At 33.7% G+C, this 21,911-nt stretch overlaps 3 protein-coding genes across 5 annotated transcripts; 2 read left to right on the top strand and 1 right to left on the bottom strand.

Annotated features, from left to right (window-relative positions):
• The first annotated feature begins 2,368 nt into the window (after window positions 1-2,368).
• Window positions 2,369-5,772, top strand: LOC111807556 (vesicle-associated membrane protein 724). Its single transcript, XM_023693326.2, has 5 exons — window positions 2,369-2,658; window positions 3,905-4,046; window positions 4,143-4,263; window positions 5,374-5,436; window positions 5,529-5,772. Exons 1-5 carry the CDS (start codon window positions 2,469-2,471, stop codon window positions 5,676-5,678), a joined length of 666 nt encoding a protein of 221 aa, XP_023549094.2. The 5' UTR covers window positions 2,369-2,468; the 3' UTR covers window positions 5,679-5,772.
• A 719-nt stretch (window positions 5,773-6,491) lies between these two features.
• LOC111807557 (flowering-promoting factor 1-like) lies at window positions 6,492-7,176 on the bottom strand. Its single transcript, XM_023693327.2, has one exon. It carries the CDS (start codon window positions 7,119-7,121, stop codon window positions 6,786-6,788), a length of 336 nt encoding a protein of 111 aa, XP_023549095.1. The 5' UTR covers window positions 7,122-7,176; the 3' UTR covers window positions 6,492-6,785.
• Window positions 7,177-16,490: 9,314 nt separating this feature from the next.
• LOC111807802 (mitochondrial thiamine diphosphate carrier 2) lies at window positions 16,491-21,566 on the top strand. Of its 3 annotated transcripts, none has more exons than XM_023693669.2 (8): window positions 16,491-16,646; window positions 16,964-17,119; window positions 17,759-17,875; window positions 18,916-19,027; window positions 19,760-19,887; window positions 20,317-20,469; window positions 20,545-20,694; window positions 21,287-21,566. In XM_023693669.2, the coding sequence occupies exons 2-8, from the start codon at window positions 16,988-16,990 to the stop codon at window positions 21,503-21,505; spliced, it is 1,011 nt and encodes a 336-aa protein (XP_023549437.2). In that variant the 5' UTR covers window positions 16,491-16,646; window positions 16,964-16,987; the 3' UTR covers window positions 21,506-21,566. The 3 variants fall into 3 exon arrangements, with proteins under 3 accessions (XP_023549437.2, XP_023549439.2, XP_023549440.2); XM_023693671.2 differs by lacking the exon at window positions 16,491-16,646 and adding an exon at window positions 16,670-16,824; XM_023693672.2 differs by lacking the exon at window positions 16,491-16,646 and having other exon boundaries at window positions 16,973-17,112.
• The last annotated feature ends 345 nt before the right edge of the window (window positions 21,567-21,911 follow it).

Here is a 21,911-nt window from a genome sequence, read left to right as displayed (position 1 = left end):
CGTTTACTTCAAAGTGCACAGATGAATCAGACACTGAAGGAAATCTCAAAGTAGAACACCGCCATTTCAAGTCAAACGTAATCTCTATCTCCTCCTAAAGAAGCGAACAACAGCGACGGAAACAGAGAAGATGAAAACGCAAACACGTTGCGGATTTATAACATGAACTTACAAATCAAATAAGAAATGATAACAAAAAGAGAGAGAGACCTGTATGAGGAGAAAGAGAGAAAGAAGCCGAGTCGAGAGCGTTTCTTCCAACCATTCTAGAACATTCGTTCAAAAACTAAAAATTTCTTACGAAATTTGACTTGGGACGGTATTTATAGTCGATGATAACGAGGCTTTAGTGGAGAATCGAAGCGGGAAATTGGATTTCAAGTAAGGTACATTTTGGCGGGCTCTTAGAGAACCTCATTCCGTCTCAAAGATTTTTTAATTTTTAATTTTGTCTGTAATATTTATTTAGATATTATTATTTTTAAATTAATTTTGATATTTAATCAAATTTGATAAAATTTAATATAAAATGACTAAAATATATAAAAGATTAAAATGAAATAAAAATTATAGACTAAAATCTCTAAAAAAATCAAGATCAAGACAAAAGTTGGACGAAGTGATAAAAGTACTTCAATTCTCCTTTAATTCTACGGTTACTTCTCCAACGATGAGGTACGGAATATTCAATTAATCGAGAGTTAGACGCTAAAATTATACTTCAATGTGTCAAACCTTTATGTCCACGTGAGCTATACTTTTATCCGTTGAGTGAGAGTCTTTCCACTTGGCCCCGACGGGGCAGGAGATGGATTCGGTTCAGGTTGAACTATCTCTTTTCTTTCCTCAGCTGACTGTCACCTGAATCAACCCATCTATCCTCCTGAGTAGAAGTTTGGTTTTTCCGGTTCAAAGAGGAAAAGTACGTCATGCTAATGTGCCTTGGATGATCCACATCTCAGGGTCAGGCGCTGATGAGCACATTGAACTATCCATGTGGCTGAGAGCCCTCACAGCCCCAGCACAACGACGCAATTCTCAGGGGCGCGCTGTGTAAATGAGCGGTTGACACTGTTGAGTACCAAAAGGTCAACTAGGTCGGTTTAAAAAAAAAAAAATTGAAATCAAGCATCAGCCAGAGAGAGAAACAAACACATTTTTTTTTATAAGAGTGTGGAAACCTCTCATCAGACGCGTTTTAAAATCGTGAAGCTGACGATAATACATAACAGGTAAAAAAAATACAATATTTATTAGCAGTAGACTTAAACTGTTATAAATGGTATCAGAGTCTGATATCGGGTAGTATGTAAGGAAGGACGCTAGATCCCAAGGAGTAAATTATGAGATCGTACCAGTAGTAGTAAACACGTAGGATTAACCTTGAGTAAAAAAAAAGTTACTGATTAACGTTACAAATCTTGTCATTCCCACAATTTGGAACTGAGACTGAAGTACAATATTTCTGAGCTAATAAAAACGGTCATAAAAGCAGGTAAAAAAATAATTACCTGTCATACAGATAAAAAGGCGGCCAACAATAAAAATAAAATAAAATAAAATAAATCTCATCAGACAGACAATTCTTTTCCTGGTTTCACTCGAAATCAATGCATGAGAGAAAAGAGAGAAAACTTGTGAGTTAAATCGTTTCAAAATAAAATTATACATTTACTTTAAAATATATATATATATATTTATAAAATTTTAAAAATAGTATTAACAATATTATAGCAGTTTTCTCTCTTATATAAAAAAAATATATTTAAATTATTAGTCTCAGAAATAAATTTCAATTTTAGAAATTAAAAAAAAAAACAAAATAGTTATCAAATTTATCTTAATTCCTTAAACTTTATTTTATTTTTATTATTATTATTATGTCTATAATATTATTAAAATTTTAATAAGACTGTCAAATATAATTATCTTTTATTAAATATCAGATGTAGATTAAAAAATAGTTTAACTGGCTTCGACATATAACCTCCATAAAAAAAATTAGAGGGTCGGACCCTTGAATCCTACACGTTGAATTTAAAAAAATATATAAATTCAAGATAAATTACATGCCACAATTTTTATGTTTTTTTTTTTTGAAATAATTTCTCAATTAAAAATAAATAAATAAATAATATTCCGAATATAGAAAGAATTAATTATTATTATTTTTAATGCGACGCTATTACGTAAACTGAGGACCAAATCTTTGATTATTTGACCATTTCCCTAAATCTTTGTACTAATAATAATTAAAGTGAGGAAATAAATAAGAATTTTTGCTTTATTTGGAGAAAATTTAAAAAAAAATTATAAAACAAATCGGACAGGCCCTTTTTTTATTTTTTTTATTTTATTTTATTTATTTAATAGCAAGCGCAATGTTCAGTTCCCCAACGGCGATCTTCCTGAGTGCTCTGTTTCCTCTTCGTCCGAGTTGACTCACTCGCTCACTCTTCTCGAAGAAGATGAGTCAAGACTCGTTCATTTACAGCTTTGTGGCTAGAGGAACCATGATCTTGGCGGAGTTCACGGAGTTCACCGGAAACTTTCCGGCGATTGCGAATCAGTGCCTTCAGAAACTTCCTTCTGCCAATAATAAGTTCACTTACAATTGCGACCATCATACCTTTAATTTCCTGGTCGAAGATGGTTATGGTAAGCATGCCTTAAGTTATCTCTTGGTTTTGATTCATTTCCTTCTCGATTTAGGTGTTTTTGTTGTGCTGTTCTTTATCGGAGGAACTGAATTAGAAGTTGATTTTTCAACTGGAAATTGTTGGATCTAGTCTGATGATTGTTGAGTTTCTGTTATTTTGCCTGTTTTTGCTGTTAATTTCTTCGAATTCGTTCGGATTTGGAAGTGGATTTGATTGATTGTGGATTTTTAGCTTAGGTAAAGGCTGTTTGAACTGAGTCTCTGATCAATTTTGTTCATCGTATGTGCTGAAATTTCATTTTAGTTTTCAGAATGAAGTAATTGAAAACTGGAATCAAATGGCTCTGAGCTCGCTAATTCCAGCCGCTCAATGTGGGAATGCATGTAGAATGTCATAATATCTATTTATGTTTGCTAAGAGATCCCACATCGGTTGGGGGGAGTAGAAGGGAACATCTTTACAAAGGGTGTGGAAACCTCTCTCTAGCGTTCAAAAAACTTTGAGGGAAAGTACGTAAGGGAAAGCCCAACGAGAACAATATTTGTTAGTAGTGGGCTTGGGCTATTACAAATAGTACCAGAGCCAGACACCGGGTGATGTGCGAGCAAGAAGGCTGAGTCGAGAGGGGTGGATATGAGGCGGTGTGCCAGAGAGGATGTTGAGCCTGAGGGGGGTGGATTATGAGGTTCCACATCGATTGAAGAAGGGAAGGAGTGTCAGCGAGGACGCTGGGCCCTAAAGGGTGGATTATGAGATCCCACATCGGTTGGGGAGAAGAACGAAACAACCTTTATAAGGGTGTGGGAAGGTGTACACGAGGCAGTGCCAAGAAGGACGCTGGGCCCCGAAGGGAATGTATTATGAGGTCCCACATCGATTGAAGAAGGGAAGGAGTGCCAGCGAGGATGCTGGGCTTTGAAGGGGATGGATTGTGAAATCTCATATCGATTAGGGAGGAGAACGAAACACCATTTATAAGGGTGTGGAAACCTCTCCCTAAGCAGACGCTTTTTAAAAACCTTGAGGGAAAGCCTAAAAATGACAATATCTGCTAGCGGTGGGCTTAGGCCGTTGCAGTCTAGTAGCATTACATGATTGTTTATTCATTCTTATTTACAGTAAATCAGTAATCGAGTAGGCGTGTTTATCTCGGGATCGATATTTCGGAGTCGGTAGGCGTGAGAAATGTCAAGAATTAGGCTGTTTAATGTCTTAAATTTTTGTTACATGGTACCTTTTTGCAGCTTACTGTGTTGTGGCGAAAGAGTCTCTCAGTAAGCAGATATCCATAGCCTTTTTGGAACGGATGAAAGCCGACTTCAAGAAAAGATATGGAGGTGGTAAAGCTGATACTGCTGTTGCGAAAAGTCTCAATAAGGATTTCGGGTAAATTCCGACACGAAAAAGCTTTATTTCTATTGCGTTCGTGTTTATTTGCCTCAGTGCAGTATCGAGATGCATAATCTTCCTGATATTTTGCAGGCCAGTTATGAAAGAGCACATGAAGTATATCATCGAGCACGTGGAAGAGATCGAAAAGTTGATAAAAGTGAAGGCTCAAGTCTCGGAAGTTAAGAGTATAATGTTGGAGAATCTCGATAAGGTAAACATACATCAATGTCGATTCGAAAGGTCGTGGATTTGTTTGAATTTGCATCGTTATTCTTTGTCACATGACGTTTATCATTATCATCTTGTTCTATAAAATTTCTGGTTTGTGACGATAATCAACCGTGAGTTGGCCTAGTCGATAGAGTGTCGTGAAAGCAAGTACTTTAAGATGCATATCTGTTGCTGACCTTTTGTAATAGCCAAAGCCCACCGTTAGCAAATATTGTCTTCTTTGGGCTTTCCCTTTTGGGTTTTCCCTCGTGGTTTTTCAAATGCATCTGCTAGCGATAGCCAAAGCCCACCGTTAGCAAATATTGTCTTCTTTGGGCTTTCCTTTTTGGGTTTCCCCTCGTGATTTTTCAAATGCGTCTGCTAGGGATAGGTTTCCACACTTAGATAAAAAAAGCTCGTTTCCCTCTCCAACTGATGTGGGATCTCACAATCCACCCCATTTGGGGCCAACATCCTCGCTGGCATACTGCTTGGTGTCTACCCTCCTTCGGGGCTCAGTGTCTTCGCTGGCACATCGTCCGATGTCTGGCTCTGATACCATTTGTAACCGTTCAAACCCACCACTAGCAGCTGTTGTCCTCCTTGGGCTTTCCTTTTCGAGTTTTACCTCACAGTTTTTAAAACGCGTTTGTTAGGGAGAGGTTTCCACACCCTTATAAAGAATGGTTTGTTCCCCTCTTCAACCTATGTGTATGTGAAGCTGAATAGGCTTGTTGAGATTCTTCATGTGGGGGATGATCTATGAATCAAACATAGTAGATACACTAGCAAAAACTATCTTTTGAGCTGTCTCTTCTTGTCGTATAAGTTGTTGAATCGAACAAAACCGAGCGGTTTAGCCCTTTTTTTCCAATGGAAGTTGGTTTCAAAACACGGGAAAACCGAAACGAGTTCAGTTAGCTCGGGTTGGACGACTTTGTGATTTCAGTTAAGCAGAATAGTTCCTTTTTGCTCAGTTTTTCGGTTCTTGCAAACTGAAAACTCATTTCACCGTCGACTTAGGCTAAAACCCGACGCCGAACTAACTTCATCGTCCCAAGATTCTCACTTGTTTCAATGGCCATTACGAGATCTTTCCATGTTCTTGCAGGCTTTTGAGCAAGGGGACAACATCAATTCTCTTGCTGACAAAACGGAAAGTCTCCGAGATCAGGTAAACAAACCAACCAAACCCCGCCAATTCCATAACCGATATGATATCGACCCGAGAATTAATCTTAATCAAGAGTTTCTCGATATCGACAGGCGCAGACGTACAGAGGACAAGGAACTAAACTGAGGAAGAAAATGTGGTATCAGAACATGAAGATAAAGCTAGTTGTTCTTGGGATATTGTTAGCTCTTGTGCTCATAATCTGGGTTTCCATTTGCCATGGATTCAATTGCACCAATTAGTTTGCACTGTAGACACAAAAAAAGGTAAAAGCTTTAGCCTTTTTCTCTTCGACATGGATAATTTTATACATGAAAGTTTCTATTTAAATTTTAACCACTCATTATTATTATTAAATTTAAAACTTTTTTAAAAATTTCAAAAAAAATTTAAAACTTTTTTTAGATTAAAAATTTTAAAATTTTAGATATATTTATTATTATAATTTAAAAGTTTAGATATTTTTATAACTAATATGTATAAAAATTTTAATTTATTTACATAGAGATCGGAGTGAGAATCTCTAAAAATCTGTTTTTTTTTGTCCTATTTTTATTTTTTATGATTTTTTTAAAAAAAATTTATTCTCGGCCATTATAACATTTCTTTAAAAGATAATAAATATATTGTTTAAAGAAAAATTATAAATTATCTTAATAAAAAAATATAGAAAATTTTAATATCAATATAATCAATCAATAATTGAGGAGCGGTAAGGACGGGGACGAAAAATATAATCCTCGTTTCTTTACCCACAAATTATCGAATAAATAATTACGAACATACAACATTTCGTTTTAAATTCATATTTGAAATTTATGCTCATTTTCACCCAATTTTTTAATTATGATTTTTAACTTGCATTTTTAATAAATTTCTAAAAAATAAAATTTTGCATTTTATTTTAAATTTTAAAAAATTAATATAATTTTTTAAAATATTAATAGGAAGATGAACGTAAATCAACTCATTAATTAAAATATATAAAATTAAAAAAAAAATTGTAAAATTTAAAAGAAATACATATTAATTAGAGCCACACATCTCAAACACAATTGAATTCAATCCAAACCCTACATTCATTAATCTTTATTCTCACAACCACCCTTAGGAATCCAAATAAAACCCAACAAAAACGAACTCAATTCTACATCACACGAACCGACCCGCACTCAATGGTTAGCTCTCGTATTTGACGTCTTTATCACACAGAAATTTTAAATTTGCATCCAACGGTCATCAGAGACCGTTAATTATAGAAATCACATTGAATAATTTTTCTTGAGCGTGAACTGTCACACAAAAAAAACTTAAACAAAACGGTACCAGTTTTTTTAGAAAGAAACAAGTTAGGTATCTCTAACTTCGAAATGAGATCGATTTTTAACGACGATGTCGTACATGTGCATCGATTTGAATTTGGCAAAGTCCTTTGGAAGAGAAATGAGATGGACCGTCGATCTCTTGTGGAATTGCAGTAGGTTCGGATCGTCATAATAACGCTCCCAACCCAATGTCATCAATTTTTGTTCCAACGTTGCGTATGACGTCATCACTTCCCCCGTCGAACAGAACACCAGCACTTTCCGACGAAGTCTCGACCGCTGCCCGCCGTCTGATGTATCGGCTCCTACATTCTCCACCAGTCGAACGACGCCGTTTTTGAACACCCAAACGCCGGCCATGTATACCTTTGAAGAGTTCTAAAGAAAAAGGCTATGAGATTTCGAGAAAACTGATTTAATTGGGATTTTTCAAGGTTGGTTTATATATATATATATATATATATATATATATACATACAGTGGTGGGAATAATTATTGTTGAATTAAAATTTATTTTTAATTACCTCATGTTTATTCTTTTTAATAAATTATTTATAATATTCTCAAATTTTTTAAATTTTTTTTAAAAAACATAGAATATTTTTAGAACGGTACTTTATTTGTTCTCTCGATATATTATTAATTGAATCTTAAATAGTAAGAATAAAGGCACACTAATCTAATATAGTTGCTTACAGTAGGAGTGTTACATTAAAATAAATAAATAAGTGATATAATATCACTCTCGAGCTAGGGCAACATGTTTTTAATTTGTTGATTCGTGTAACAGCCTTGTTTACTTTGATCCGTTACGTATCTCCGTCAGCCTCACGACTTTAGTCTTACAACGAATGTTTTGTTAGTGATATAATATCACTCTCGAGCTAGGGCAACATGCCCTGTCCACTTTGATTCGTTATGTATTTCCGTCATCCTCACGATTTTAAAACGTGTCTTACATTGAATGTTTTGTTCCCCTCTCCAACCGATATGGAACCTCGCAATTTGAGAATTCGAGTTGGTATTAATTGGCTTTGAGATCTCTAGTATGCTTGTAACAAGATAATACAAAACCAATGAGTAGCCTCTTGATTCGTAGACCGAGCTCGTAGGAACACTCACAAACCTATTATAATGGTTCAGGCCCACCGCTAGCAGATATTGTCCTCTTTGGACTTTCCCTCAATGTTTTTAAACATGTCTGCTAGGGAGAGGTTTCCACACCCGTATAAGGGTGTTTCGTTTTCCTCCCCAACCGATGTGCGATCTCACAATCCACTCCCCTTCAGGGTCTAGCGTCCTCGCTGACAATCGTTTCTTTCTCCAATCGATTGGGACCCTCACCAAATCCACCCCTTTTGGAGCCCAGTGTCCTTACTAGCACACCGCCTCGTGTCTACCCCCTTCGAGGAACAACCTCCTCGCTGACACATCGCCCGGTGTCTGGCTCCGATACCATTTGTAACAGCCCAGACCCATCGCTAGTAGATATTGTCCTCTTTGGGTTTTCCCTTTCGAACTTTCCTCAATGTTTTTAAAACGCGTCTGCTAGGGAGATGTTTCCACACACTTATAAAGGTGTTTTGTTCTCCTCCCCAACTGATGTGGGACCCTCACCAAATCCACCCATTTTTGGGGCCTAGTGTCCTTAATGGCACGCCGCCTCGTGTTTATCCCCCTTCGGGGAAAACCTCATCGCTAACACATCGTCCGGTGTCTAGCTCTGATACCATTTGTAACAGCTCAGACCTACCGCTAGCAGATATTGTCCTCTTTGGGTTTTCCCTTTCGGACTTCCCCTTAATGTTTTTAAAAAGCGTTTGCTAGGGAGAGGTTTCCACACCCTTATAAGGGTGTTTCGTTCTCCTCCCCAACTGATGTGGGATCTCACAATCCACCCCCTTTCAGGGTCCAGCGTCCTCACTGACACTCGTTCATTTCTCCAATTGATGTGGGACCCTCACCAAATCCACCCCCTTTTGGAGCCCAGTGTCCATACTAACACATCGCCTGGTGTCTGACTCTAATACCATTTGTAACAGCCCAGACCCACCGATAGTAGATATTGTCCTCTTTGGGTTTTCCTTTTCAGACTTCCTCTCAAGTTTTTTAAAACCCGTTTCCTAAGAAAAGGTTTTCACACTCTTACAAGGGTGTTTCGTTCTCCTCCCCACCAGTCTGGGATCTCACAATCCACCCCCCCTTCAGGGTCCAGCGTCCTCGCTGGCACTCATTCCTTTCTCCAATCGATGTGGGACCCTCACCAAATTCGCCCCTTTTTGGGACCTAGCGTCCTTACTAGCACATCGTCTCGTGTCTACCCCTGCAGAAAACAACCTCCTCGCCGACACATCGCCCGATGTCTGGCTCTGATACCATTTGTAACAGCCCAGACCCACCATACCACACATTCTCATCTTTGAGTTTTCCTTTTCAAACTTCCCCTCAAGGTTTTTAAAACACGTCTCCTAGGGAGAGGTTTTCACACCCTTATAAGGGTGTTTCATTCTCCTTCCCAATCGATATCGAATCTCACACCTATATACATATATACACTTAATCACAACCATAAATATCTATTTATATTATAATTTATTACTAAAATAAAGTTCCATAATACATTAATATATGAGAATAATGCACAAAATTAGTGGTAGGGTTGGAACCCAACTTTAATTTAATTTTTAAAACAAGAATTCAAAAAAAGAATGGAGAAGGGCATTTCAATTTTGATTAATTTTTTATAATTTCAAATTTAGAATAAAGTAGTAAGCAATGCTACAAAGGATATATTCCTTTGATTGGACAAAAATGGGAAAAAAATTAAATACCTTAATTTTTTTTTGGATGAAAAGGATAATTCGATTGAATTCAATGAATACTTTCAAATAATTTTCATTTTTTTCGACTAGACGTGACATTTTTTATAGTCTTTTTTTATATTATATGCTTATTTTCTGTGAGCGTGATTTCACTCCAAATTTGACTATATGCTGATGTTTTCATAAATTCATAATTCAACTTGAAGGAATTATTGCAGATTCTATTTGGATAAATAAAGTGGTGGTAAGAATTTAATGATTGATTGAGAAATGATGTGAATAAATACACGTTTGATTGCATATGGTTTTTATATATTACAAAAATACCCTTTAAATTAATTAAATAATTTAATTCATGGTTTGAAAGCTATAAAATTTAGAGGTGTTCGAGTTGGGTTGAGACATTTTTTTAGACCCAAGCTAATTGTTCGAGTTAACTATAGCATTTATGGGTCCGCTTAGTTCAAGTTGTTCGAATCATTTATTTTTTATTTATATTTAATTAAGATTTTGAAATATATTTTTAAAAAACTTTCAAATAGTTAAAATTTATTTTTAAAAGTTGTTTGAGAAGAAATAAAAAAATTAAAATAAATAAAAATAAAATTAACCATAAATTCAAGGTGATTCGATAAATATGGTCTTAAATTAAAGTGAAATTTGACCCAAAACTTTTTTCCTCATTTTTACTTTATTTTATCATTTTAAAAGCACCAATTTCATTCTTGTGACTTCATTTCTAAGTATAAAAATATGATGTGACACTATTTTTATTATTTTTTATATTATATTCCAATTATTACTTTATTAAGAATCATATATACTCAATTTAATGAAATTAAATGTTAAATTTAAAATTTTAAAAGTTAAGGATCAAAATTAATGGACGATCGTTTTCACTTAAAATTGTGTGGTTTACGTTAAAATAGCAAAATTAATATTTATGAAATTATTAAAAGAGTTAAAAAAAACGAGATAATAAAAAAATCGAATAATTCAATTTAATTTTTATTGTTTGAGTTGGATTATACATTTGTTATTTGAGTTGAATTGGTTTAACGAGACTTTTAAATAAAATAAAACTATGTATACATATATTTAATTTATTTACTTTTAAAATTATTATTTTTAACTATTTAAAATGTAATTTTTTAATATATATATTTAAATTAAGTTATAAATTTTATTTAAAAGTTAGAGAATAAATAAATAAATATGTTACAAAACTAATATTTTATTTTTATTAAACAAAAAACACAAAATTTTATAATTTAGTTGGTTGGGTTCATCTATTAATAAAGAACAATTTTATTATTAAATATATATATATGTTCATTTTATTTTAATTTGGTATATTTTGTATTTTTAATAAATACAAGAATTTGTTAAATAATAATAATAATAAATTTCATTCTTGAATAAATATCAAATTAATATATTTCTAAAATTTAAAAATATTATTAGAGATTTTAAAAATATTATTATAATTTTAAATTTATAACTTTAGTCCGTGTATTTTTAAATAAATCTTGTAATTAATATCTATAATTAGTTTTTTTTTTTATTAATTCTAAAAAAATTAGATAATATATTTTCGGGTATAAAAGTTAAAATTTATTGTTAAAGCCAAATATGGATTATTTGGGTTGAAAAATTTTACAACGTGAAAAAAACGTCTCAACCCGATCAAACTCAATCTAACCTATAAACTCTCAAACGATCGAAAACAAATGAATAAGAGGAGCATAAATCCAAAGGAATTTGACCTCATAACCTCAAAATGTGGCGAAATCAAGAACAATACGCCTCGGCATAGCCTGATGAAGCACCACAATCCAGTTCAGATCCAACTTCCTACAAGGTCGATCTCTGTGTAGGTATATATATTAATTTTTTATTTTATTTAGTTCTAAATAAATAAAAAATAATTTCAATGCTTCTCGTGCGTAATGATACCCAATAATGAATGTATTCTCTCGAATAGTTATCTTATTCATCTAACTCTGTGCTTATACTAAGAATTTTCTCTTATCCTGACCACGTCGTTTCCTTACGACCATACCACTTGCTGGTTTGAGCTCAATTATAGATCATCGTGATTATTATTATTATTATTATTTTATTTGAAAATGACCTCGAGATGTCTCTAAGACTTATCCATTAGAAAAATAATTGAAATTAAACCTAAAATCATAGGACCAAAGTGGTAGGTTAAGCACCTATATATAAACTACGGAGAAGAAAAATAAAAGTAAACGCTAAATATAATAATTATTTAATATTTAAAAATTGATTATTAATAATTAAATTCAATTTCGTTATTAATTTTGTCTTCTTCTCATTAAGTTGTACCCAGTAAACCAATAAGACTACGTCGTTTGATTCCTTTAAATTTTTAATTATATTTAATAAAATTAAACTAAATTTCCGTTGACTCCGAGTTTCTATTTAAAGGCATTGATTTTCACTTCACCTTTGCAAAAGAGACCATTTTCTCTGTCTCTCTGTTGAAAATGGAGTCTTCAACGACGTCGTCTAAGGACAATGCAAAGCCAGCCGCCCCTTACCCCACCCGAGGAATCGGACATCCACCGGAGGGATATCCTCCACCGCCAAACTACGGCGGCGGATATCCACCTGCAGGATACGCCCCGCCGCCTCCAATGCCTGGATACGGTGGATATCCGTCGCCACCACCACCGTACGGCGCGTATCCACCGCCGTACAACACTGGGCCCTACGCTCCACAAGCCTACGGTTATCCACATCATCCGCCACCGCCGCCGGCTTATGTTTATGGTCCACACCGCCGGGATATCCGCCGGCGAAAAATGCTCCAACGACGAGTAAGAAGAAGAAAGGAAAGAGTAAAATGCTTGGATTAGGAGCGGGGTTGCTCGGTGGAGTTGTCGGAGGGCTTTTGCTCGGCGATTTTGCGGCGGATGCTGGTGCGGCAGCGCCGTCGTTTGAGTTATTTTCCGATGCCACCAGCGGCGGATTTGATCAATTGTGCGATGCAAGGATGCAATCTGTGTCCGATAGCATTGATTTGCCCGGAACCATTTGATTGTTTAATTTCTTCTGATTTATTATGACATTGGCTTTAATTTATGTTTGGTTCGTCCTTGTTTGCGCAAGTTTGATGTCTAAGTGTGATTTTAATCATTTGTGTTTGTAATATGTTCGAAATTAAAGGGAAAAATCATTTTTAATTTTATCAAATTAAATCTTAAATTAAGATAAATGTTGTAATTATTATTATTAATAATTACATTTTGCTAATTTACTTACTAAATTTAACAAATAAATAATAGGAGTATTAAGATAAATGTTTTAAATTATATCCTTTTAATTTATTTACTAATTTTTGCTCATTTTTAATTACAATTTTCAGAATCAAACGGTCAACTTTTTGTAGTAGATTCAGAATTGTAGCTCGCTAGTTGACTTCTTTTCGTCAATAGTCAACCAACAATTACTAGCATAAAAAGATAATGACTCAGAGGTAACCACCAACATATTACATGCTTACCCTCGTGAAAACGTTGCAGGTGTGAACCAGGTTCGGGATAATCTATTCAATCATCTTTTATTTTTTCTGAACTTTTTTTTCCCCATTTTTGCTATGATACACGAAAGAACGGTGAGTCATGGGCTCACTTTTGTTTTTTGTTGTGGAACTCGTAGCTTCAATTTATCGATTTAGATTGAGAATAAGTTACAGATAGACATAAATAATTTGTACGTTAAAATATATATATATATATATGAGAAAATGAATAGAGCCGATAATTTTATGAATTTACCAAATATTTAAATACATCTTTATTTATTTCTGGGCATTTATATTTGATAATAAAATCAAATTTCCAAAGCCAGAAAAATATAAATTTCAATTTTTGAATAAAATATAATTTATTAAGTCAATTTAAACGATAAAAATTCTAATTACCCACTTTAATTAGGTTAAAATGAGTTTTGTTATATTTTTTTCAATATAAAATTGAGGAGTTAATTCTTAATTATTAGTATATATAATAATAATAATAATAATAATAATAATAATAATAATAATAATAATAATAATAATAATAATAATAATAACAGTGATATATTGAAAGAACCAAGTCATGGGATCTGTCACAAACGTGTTGATGCCTTCCAATCTTCCTTAATAGGTCAAAACTTTATTTTTTTTATTTGAGAGGTAAAGTCGTTTAAAAATAAAATAAAATAAAATAAATAAATAAATAAAATTAATTAATTAATTAATCTGATGTATTACATTGTGTTTCATTCCAAATATAAATTAGAAAATATATTTAATTTTAGCGTTTTTCATTATTTTTTTAAGATAAGGATATTATTACAACATTTTAAAGTTCATTCTATTTGATTTTGGGATAGGTAGTTAATACTAATCTAATGAGTGAAGTTATCGTTGTTTGACCAATTGGCTCAGACACGAGACCGCACCTTTCTCTCTCATAACCACACAGTCTAACCTTAAATAGAATGATCCTTTTAGTTTCATTGCACTTTTCATGTCTACTTTTCCTACAACTCAACAAGTTGACTTTGCCAACACTAGGGTCGTCCCGTTCATTATATATTGACTCCAGCGGTGTACCTGAATCGAAGTGGGCTCAACAATCCGTCTAGATTTTTGGGTGACTCGGGTACCTGAGTCAGTAGGCTCAACAATAAAATCAATTCTATTTCTATAAATTTTCACCTCTTTGCCATATCTCCAAATTTGCAATTTAATTTACAAAAATAAAAATAATAACTCAAATCCAATATTTATTTTGAATCATAAAATATAATTTCCATATATTTTAATGAAAAAAAAAAAAAAAAAAAAAAGTAAACGGAGTCGTTTTATTTCTTCCCATTTTTATTTAATATTAATTTGATTAAAGCTTAAATCATTTATAAACATTTTAAAAATAATTAAAAAAGACGCCTACATTTAAATTTCTAATTTTTGTATATTTGGATTCATTTAACTTTCAAAATACTTGGTTTAGTAAATTTATAAATTTATTAATAACCACAATTATAATAATGTTAGTATTTATCATATTTTTTTGTTTAATATTTTATAATTAAATAATGAAATCCTAAATATTTGTTATCTTTTCTTTGAAATTATAAAAATATCCTTAAATTTTAGAGTAAATTTCAATTACGCCCCTAAATTTTTAAATCTTTCATTTTCGCCATTAAATTTTAAAATTTATTTATTTAAATTTATAGGAACAACTAATATATAAAAATGAATTATGTAAATTATTTTGAGGATAAGATTTGAAATGAAATATATATATAGTAACAATTATCTTAATCTTTTATAATAGTTATAACTATATTAGATTCATATTTTAATTATTATTTAATAATGGGATTTTTTTTTTAATGAATTTCAAAATATCTGTCTAATTTTTATAAAACTGTAAAATAAAAAATTTAAAAAAATAATTAAAAAAAAAACCGGATAAAACTCGTTTTGAATTTTGAATATAAATTTGGCGGGAGATTCGTCGGTGCCTCAACGGCGTCGTTTAACATTGAAAAACCCGCTACCGGTGTTGGTCATCTCACCTGTGGAATTGGATATCAGTTGCCGGCGGAAGGGTATCCTCCACCGCAACCAGCGGCTGGATTTCCTCCGCCGTATCCTCCGTGTACAACACTCCACATTATGGATATTAACCACCACCGGGGTATCCGCCAGAGCCGGTCGTAGTTGAACGGGAGAAGAAATCGGGAATGAGTAAGATTTTAGCAGTGGGAGAGGCATTGCTCGGTGGATTGGTTTGTGGGGTTTTGGTCGGAGAAATGGCGGCGGATCTTGGACCGCCGATTTACACCAGGGGGAAATGGCCGACCCTCCGGCGACATCGGCACATTCCTACAATCTTAGTTAGTTTTTGGTTCGAGTGACATTTCACCCCTAACCACAATTCATTCATTGTAAATGCTCTATGTCGGCCGACAACTCTTATTCTTCTTGCCACCTCGGTATCTCTCGATTGCCCATCTATGCAATTGCCACCGTCACCTCTCTACCATCTATGCCGTTGATGTATGCACGTTTTTATGGATTAAATATGTGTATTTGAGAAAAATCATAAATCATCCATAAACAATTTCGGCTAATCTCGAATTTTTTGAATTTTAAAATTAAAAAATTGTCATATAAAGATAAATTTGTCCTATTACAAATTTGTGACCTAAAAACCTTAAATTTCATTAATGTTTAATCTCAATTCAATTCCGGTTGACTGGTCTACTAATTTTATCAAAACAATAATAAATAAAAAAATCACAAACTAATTGATTTGGGATACAAGAGGGAGCTGGTGAAGCGTGTCGTGTCGTTCGTCATGTAAAGAAATAGATCACTGCTTTGCTTCTTTGTTGGACCGTCGGTGCGAAGAGAGTGGTCTCTGACCAGGACCAATAACCCATCCTTCTTTGTTGGACCGCCGGTGCGAAGAGAGTGGTCTCGGACCAGGACTAGTAACCCATTCGAATTTAGATCTTGATACTGTAGGCATCATGTCAGAAAGTTGGTGGGGTCATCATCTATTAGGTCGGGACGATATGATGGAATCTGACTGACAAGGCAAAATAAATTTAACTTATGCACAATTAAATTAATAAATAACTTAAAAACTTCAAAATTTTGAATAAAATAAAAACTTTTAACGTTTTTCTCAAAAAAAAAAAAATAATAATAATAATAATAATAACTATATTTAGATTGTTAAAATTGCAATATTTAAAATTAAAATTACAATATGAAATTGGAAGATAAATTAAAAAATTTAATTTAATTTTTATTTGTTCGTTTTAATTTTTAATTGGGAAAAATAAATTACATTCATTATTTCAATTTTTGCTCCATGAAAATATCTCTTCAATCTGTCCCTTTTTTCTTCTTTCGCAATCCTTTCATACAGACCTCTCTCTCTCTCTCTCTCCATTTCTCTTTCCCCTCGACGCATTCATCAATGGTGGCTCTTCGATTCTTCACTAATTTAACCGCCTTTTCCAGGTCTTTTTCGTCTCTACTTTCCATTTGTATAATAATTTATTCCACATCGTTTGGCAGTTTGAATGATCCGTGAAATCGACGTTTCCATGGAACACGAGGCTTCTTTAATTTATATTCTCTTTGCTTCACTCGATCGCCTGGATTTATAGCGATATCGTTTCGCTTGTTTTCTATATCTGTGAGGATTGGATTTTGTTTTTTGTTAGTCGTTAGCGGTTTTTTTGTGTATCGCATTGATCTTGAAGATGTGCGTTGTATTGTGAAGTTTCAGTTCTTCGTTGTTTGTATACCTGATGTTGAGGTCGTCGATGTTTTAGGTTTTTGTTCGAACCTGAGGAGGTATGGTTTCTCCGCCGATGGTGGAGCCAGGACAGTTGAAGCGCGCGATGATCGATTCGACGGCTGGCGCAATTGCTGGTTGTGTGTCTCGGACGGTCACGTCTCCTCTCGACGTGATTAAGATCAGGTTTCAGGTTGATTTTGGTTCCATTTGCTGCAATTGTTTGATTTTTTTTAGGAAGAGTAGAAGAGAGAAGAATGAAATGTTAGTCGCGAATTAGGATTTTATGTTTATTGGCTGTAAGTGCGAAATTGAACATCATGTTTTTTTCTCCTCCCGCGAAGAAAGAAATAGTGATGCTGGATAAATTTGTGGTTGTTTCAATCTGTTGCTGGTCTCAAAATTGATAGCGATTTTTTTCTTTCTTCGATGTTGTTCATTTCACTTCTTTTCAGCGTTCTTCTGTGGCTTTTTCTTGCATAGCAGGTTAGAGGTGTGGATATGCAGATTTTGTTTGTTCCAACTTCGAACTGAACTCTTTACGTATGGAATTTCCTATGTAGAAATAGTTTCTTCATTTCAGGCTTTGCAATTAATGTAACTGTCATCTGTTGCCAAATGTAGTTTCATGTAGAATTCATTGATTGGTAGCTTCCTTGTTTTGCATTTTTCTGCGAGGGATAAACTCTCAATCCTGCTTGCTACGGAGTAAATTTCCAGCGCCATTGCCTGCTATGCTACGAGAGTTCTACTCTTAGTTTTGCATATCTGTATCTCTCTGTGTAATTTAATTACACTGTGATGAATGCTTATGTTCACGTTCGTTTTGTAGGTTCAACTGGAGCCGATAACTTCATGGGCTTTGGTTCAAAGAAGTTTGTCTGGACCATCAAAGTACACCGGCATGGTCCAAGCAACAAAGGATATTTTCAGGGAGGAAGGCTTACCGGTATGCTTGTTTAAAAATCATGTTATATGTATTCTCCAATCAACATATTATGTCGATCAGCTTGATTATCAGTCCCCTTCATGAAAAGATATAGTGTAGGGATGACTGCAATTGGCACTTTATTGTTTTGCATTTGGAAAGATATGTGAGGATTTTTTTTTTTTTTTTTTTTTTTTTTTTTTTTTTTTTTTTTTTTGCGGGAAGAGATACTTAAGGAAAATTATATAGCCTCCTTAACAATTGATAATGGAGGGATGGGGATTGAGAACAAGAAAGAGGAGAGTTGATATATATTCTAATCAAATGGTCTTGAAAGCTCTTTGATGAAACCAAAGAGCTGCCGAACAAAGTAATTGCAAGTCTGGAGATTGGATGAAAATTGGTGATTGGATGAAAATTGGTTTACAATATAAATATTGATTGGTATCTAATTCAGAAAAAATCCACACAAAGTTGCCTCTTACACACAGTGCTCAGGGCTGATTAAAAAATCCGGATGAGAAAAGCTTTATTCTAATCCCAAAAAGCTTGATTCTAAGGCACATAGTGCCCAAACCTTGCTTGTATCTACATGAAGTTTCTAATCCCAAAAAGCTTGATTCTAATCCACCGTTTACTTCATTCTTCGTTTCCTTGTGACCTAATTACTTGTTAAATAATACTAATACTGTGTCATAATTGATTGAGTAAAGCTTTTAATTTGTATTAATTGCCTTTGAAGGCTTCCAATCCTTATTGCTTGTTTCTGTACATTTGTATGCTGCCTACAGCCCTATTCTTGTATCATCAGAAACTAGCATTGTGCACGTATTTAGTGACTCGAATCCCTATAATTTCTGAATGTTTTTACCATTTCACCCTTCATTGAATCTGATGAGTGACATAGAAAATATTTTTGTTTACTTGGAGAGATTCCACTTCTATTCAACTTTCTTCAGGATATACTGTGGCGTCATATACTTCCTAGATTTTTTTTCCCCGACAATATTATCCTTAAATAAATATTTCTTCTTTCTTTAATTCAGAGTTATCTTCTGTAGGGCTTTTGGCGTGGTAATGTTCCTGCTCTGCTCATGGTTATGCCATATACAGCTATACAATTTACCGTGTTACATAGAATGAAAACATATGCTGCTGGTTCTTCTAAGACAGGTACTATATAGAAAATAGCCAATACTTCAACTACTTTAGGCATATACCTTCGACCAACACGTTGCTGAACAGTATATATATATAGATTTTAAATTTCTTCATGACTTTATACTAAACCCACACAAGGAGAGCCCACGCAAGGAGAGGTGGTTGAAGTAAAAAGAGACTGCAATATGGATAAGGTTTAGGAGGGATAAAATAAATGGTGGATATAGATGTAAGGTGCTCCTACAAAACCATATCTAATTATTTTGAGGTTCAATCATAGTGACCATCTAGGATAATACCATTCAAGTAATAGGCGATAAAAATGTTGGAGGATCAAACCATTTCCTGGCCTTTGCCTAAACTATTCAGACACGCCTAGTTATAAAAGTAAAAATTAAGGATAAATAAATGCCTTCTCCCTTCATCCCCTCATCATGTGGCAATTTCGTCAAGAACTCTTCATTAGTTGGGGGAGGAATCTGCACGAATCGAGTTTTTTGAGGAACATATCGAGAGAGAATTGAGTTTGGTTAGACAATGTGTGGTTGGTAAACAAGGATCGGTTTTTTAGCAAACTTTGAGCTCTCCTTATCCAATTTTCTTGCTGGAAACCAGATAGTTGATGCTTTGTTTGGTTACATAGGTTCCTTTCTTCAGATATTAGATGCTAGAACTACTTGGCATTCAGAATAAACTTGCTTCTGTTTTTATTTATTGATATTATCTGGTTTTCATCTGATGCAGAGGCCCACATACAATTGAACCCTTATCTTTCTTATGTCAGTGGGGCACTGGCAGGGTGTGCAGCAACTGTTGGATCATATCCATTTGATCTTCTTCGAACGATATTGGCATCACAAGGTGAACCTAAGGTATTGAATTTGATGAACGACTCATTTTATCTTATGTCACGAACTGAACTGTGTAGAATATATAAAGCAATCAATATATTGTCCCACCCTGTATAGGATATAGAAATTCATTACATTCTTTTCCAGAGAAAGGGAATGAAGAAGATAGGTGTTGACAAACGCGTACAAACAATTTTATTTGAGCATCAGCTTCTTATAATCCTTTTATTTCCATGACGCTTTGCCAAGAAGCCTTTTGAGTCTCTGTTTCAGTGTCGATAATTTACAATTTTCGATCGAATCAGTACTACGAGTACTGATGTAGTTAGTAACTGAGTAATGTGGCTATAGCAACAACTGCTCATTGCATCTGCACATGCAGTTTTAGTAAAAGATTACTCTTAGAATGTTTCTTGATGCAAGAATGATGAGCTCTGCTTAAACATGCAGATTTATCCATCCATGAGGTCTGCCTTTATTGATATATTCCAAACCCGGGGGTTTCGAGGGCTATACGCTGGATTGTCACCTACACTTGTTGAGATTGTTCCATACGCGGGTCTACAGTTCGGCACCTACGACACGTTCAGGCGATGGACTATGGCAAGTTTACCGTACCATTGTTGTACATATTCTTTGCTTTCTTGTCTCATAGTTTTCCTTGAAATGATTTTACAGTCCTGGAACCACCGCCACTACCCTAATTCTGGAGCAACTAATAGGAAAGATGGCCTTTCAAGTTTTCAACTTTTGCTTTGCGGGTTGGCTGCTGGGACTTGTGCAAAACTTGTTTGCCATCCACTTGATGTGGTTAAGAAAAGATTTCAGGTCCGTTTGCTCTCTTTGTTATTAATATGGGTTTGTTATTAAAATGAGTTTTAAGAGAAGCACTACGATACTTTTGAAAGCCTTAAAAAATTAACACTAAAAAAACACTTCAGAAAATGCTTTGAAAATACAAATTACGTGCTTTTTTAGATGCATTTAAAATAATCAATTGTTTTTAAAAAGGTACTTTTCGGGCTGTTGTTGAATTGCATATTTGTATTAAATAGATTCATGAACGTACTTTAAAACCTTAAAATATAAACCTTTAATTTTGCGTATAATATTGACGAATTGACGAATTTATTGGACGCAAAATCAAAAGATTAATGTAACGATTAGTGATTTACTTGATACAAAATTTGTTGTTTTTTTTCTTATGAACTAATGTAGTTCTTTTTACATTTAGAACTCCTTCCGAATTTAATTTAAACATTACTTAATTAATAAATAAATATACATATGTGTATATGTGTATATATATAAGAGAATGTGAAAGTTTTTAAAAGATTTAAAGATTTGGTTTATTTCATTTTTAATTGTTCCTACACAACCTTGTGAAAGGTTTTAATTTCCGTTTTATCAAATTGCACAGATCGAAGGGCTACAAAGGCATCCGAGATACGGGGCGAGGGTGGAACAAGATGCTTACAGGAACATAATTGATGCTTTACGGAGAATTATGAAAAGCGAAGGAACGGCGGGGCTTTATAAAGGCATCATACCCTCAACGGTTAAGGCAGCCCCTGCTGGCGCTGTCACATTTCTGGCGTTCGACACCATCTCGGACTGGCTTCTTTCTATTTCCTCATAATTTTTTTTCCTTTCTTTATATATTTAATAAGTCATAAATAATTGTAAGTTTAGTTTCAGGATTTTGGACTCACAGGCCCAAAATTAAGTCTAATAAATACCTAAACGACTAATGTAATTTTTAATTAATAACTATATTTTGTTTAAGAAAAAAATTGTTTCAAACCTTACAAACGCAACTTCTAATCTTTTTATTTTGTTATTAATGTATTTTTATCATTGTTTTCAAAATTCAAGCTAAATTTAAATGCTAAAAAAATCATTTAATTTTTAAAAAAAATTCTAAAAGGCCCATTATCTAAGAATCTATTAGATATAAAATAAAATAAAAAACTTAATGAAGAGTAGATAAAAGTTATAAAACCTATTAAATATTCTTTAAAAAAAACTATTACATAAAAAAAGAT

The sequence above is a fragment of the Cucurbita pepo genome, chromosome 12 (genome assembly GCF_057944985.1).
Source record: "Cucurbita pepo subsp. pepo isolate OVF chromosome 12, ASM5794498v1, whole genome shotgun sequence".
Classification (NCBI taxonomy): Eukaryota; Viridiplantae; Streptophyta; class Magnoliopsida; order Cucurbitales; family Cucurbitaceae; genus Cucurbita; species Cucurbita pepo.
This window is presented reverse-complemented; position numbering and strand designations above follow the sequence as displayed.

Coding starts and splice junctions, on each gene's coding strand:
- LOC111807556 (XM_023693326.2), top strand. CDS start 2,469: ATGAGTCAAGACTCGTTCATTTACAGCTTTGTGGCTAGAGGAACCATG. Junction 2,659..3,904: donor CCTGGTCGAAGATGGTTATG/GTAAGCATGCCT, acceptor ACCTTTTTGCAG/CTTACTGTGTTGTGGCGAAA. Junction 4,264..5,373: donor TGTTGGAGAATCTCGATAAG/GTAAACATACAT, acceptor ATGTTCTTGCAG/GCTTTTGAGCAAGGGGACAA.
- LOC111807557 (XM_023693327.2), bottom strand. CDS start 7,121: ATGGCCGGCGTTTGGGTGTTCAAAAACGGCGTCGTTCGACTGGTGGAG.
- LOC111807802 (XM_023693669.2), top strand. CDS start 16,988: ATGGTTTCTCCGCCGATGGTGGAGCCAGGACAGTTGAAGCGCGCGATG. Junction 17,876..18,915: donor TCAGGGAGGAAGGCTTACCG/GTATGCTTGTTT, acceptor TATCTTCTGTAG/GGCTTTTGGCGTGGTAATGT. Junction 20,695..21,286: donor TGGTTAAGAAAAGATTTCAG/GTCCGTTTGCTC, acceptor CAAATTGCACAG/ATCGAAGGGCTACAAAGGCA.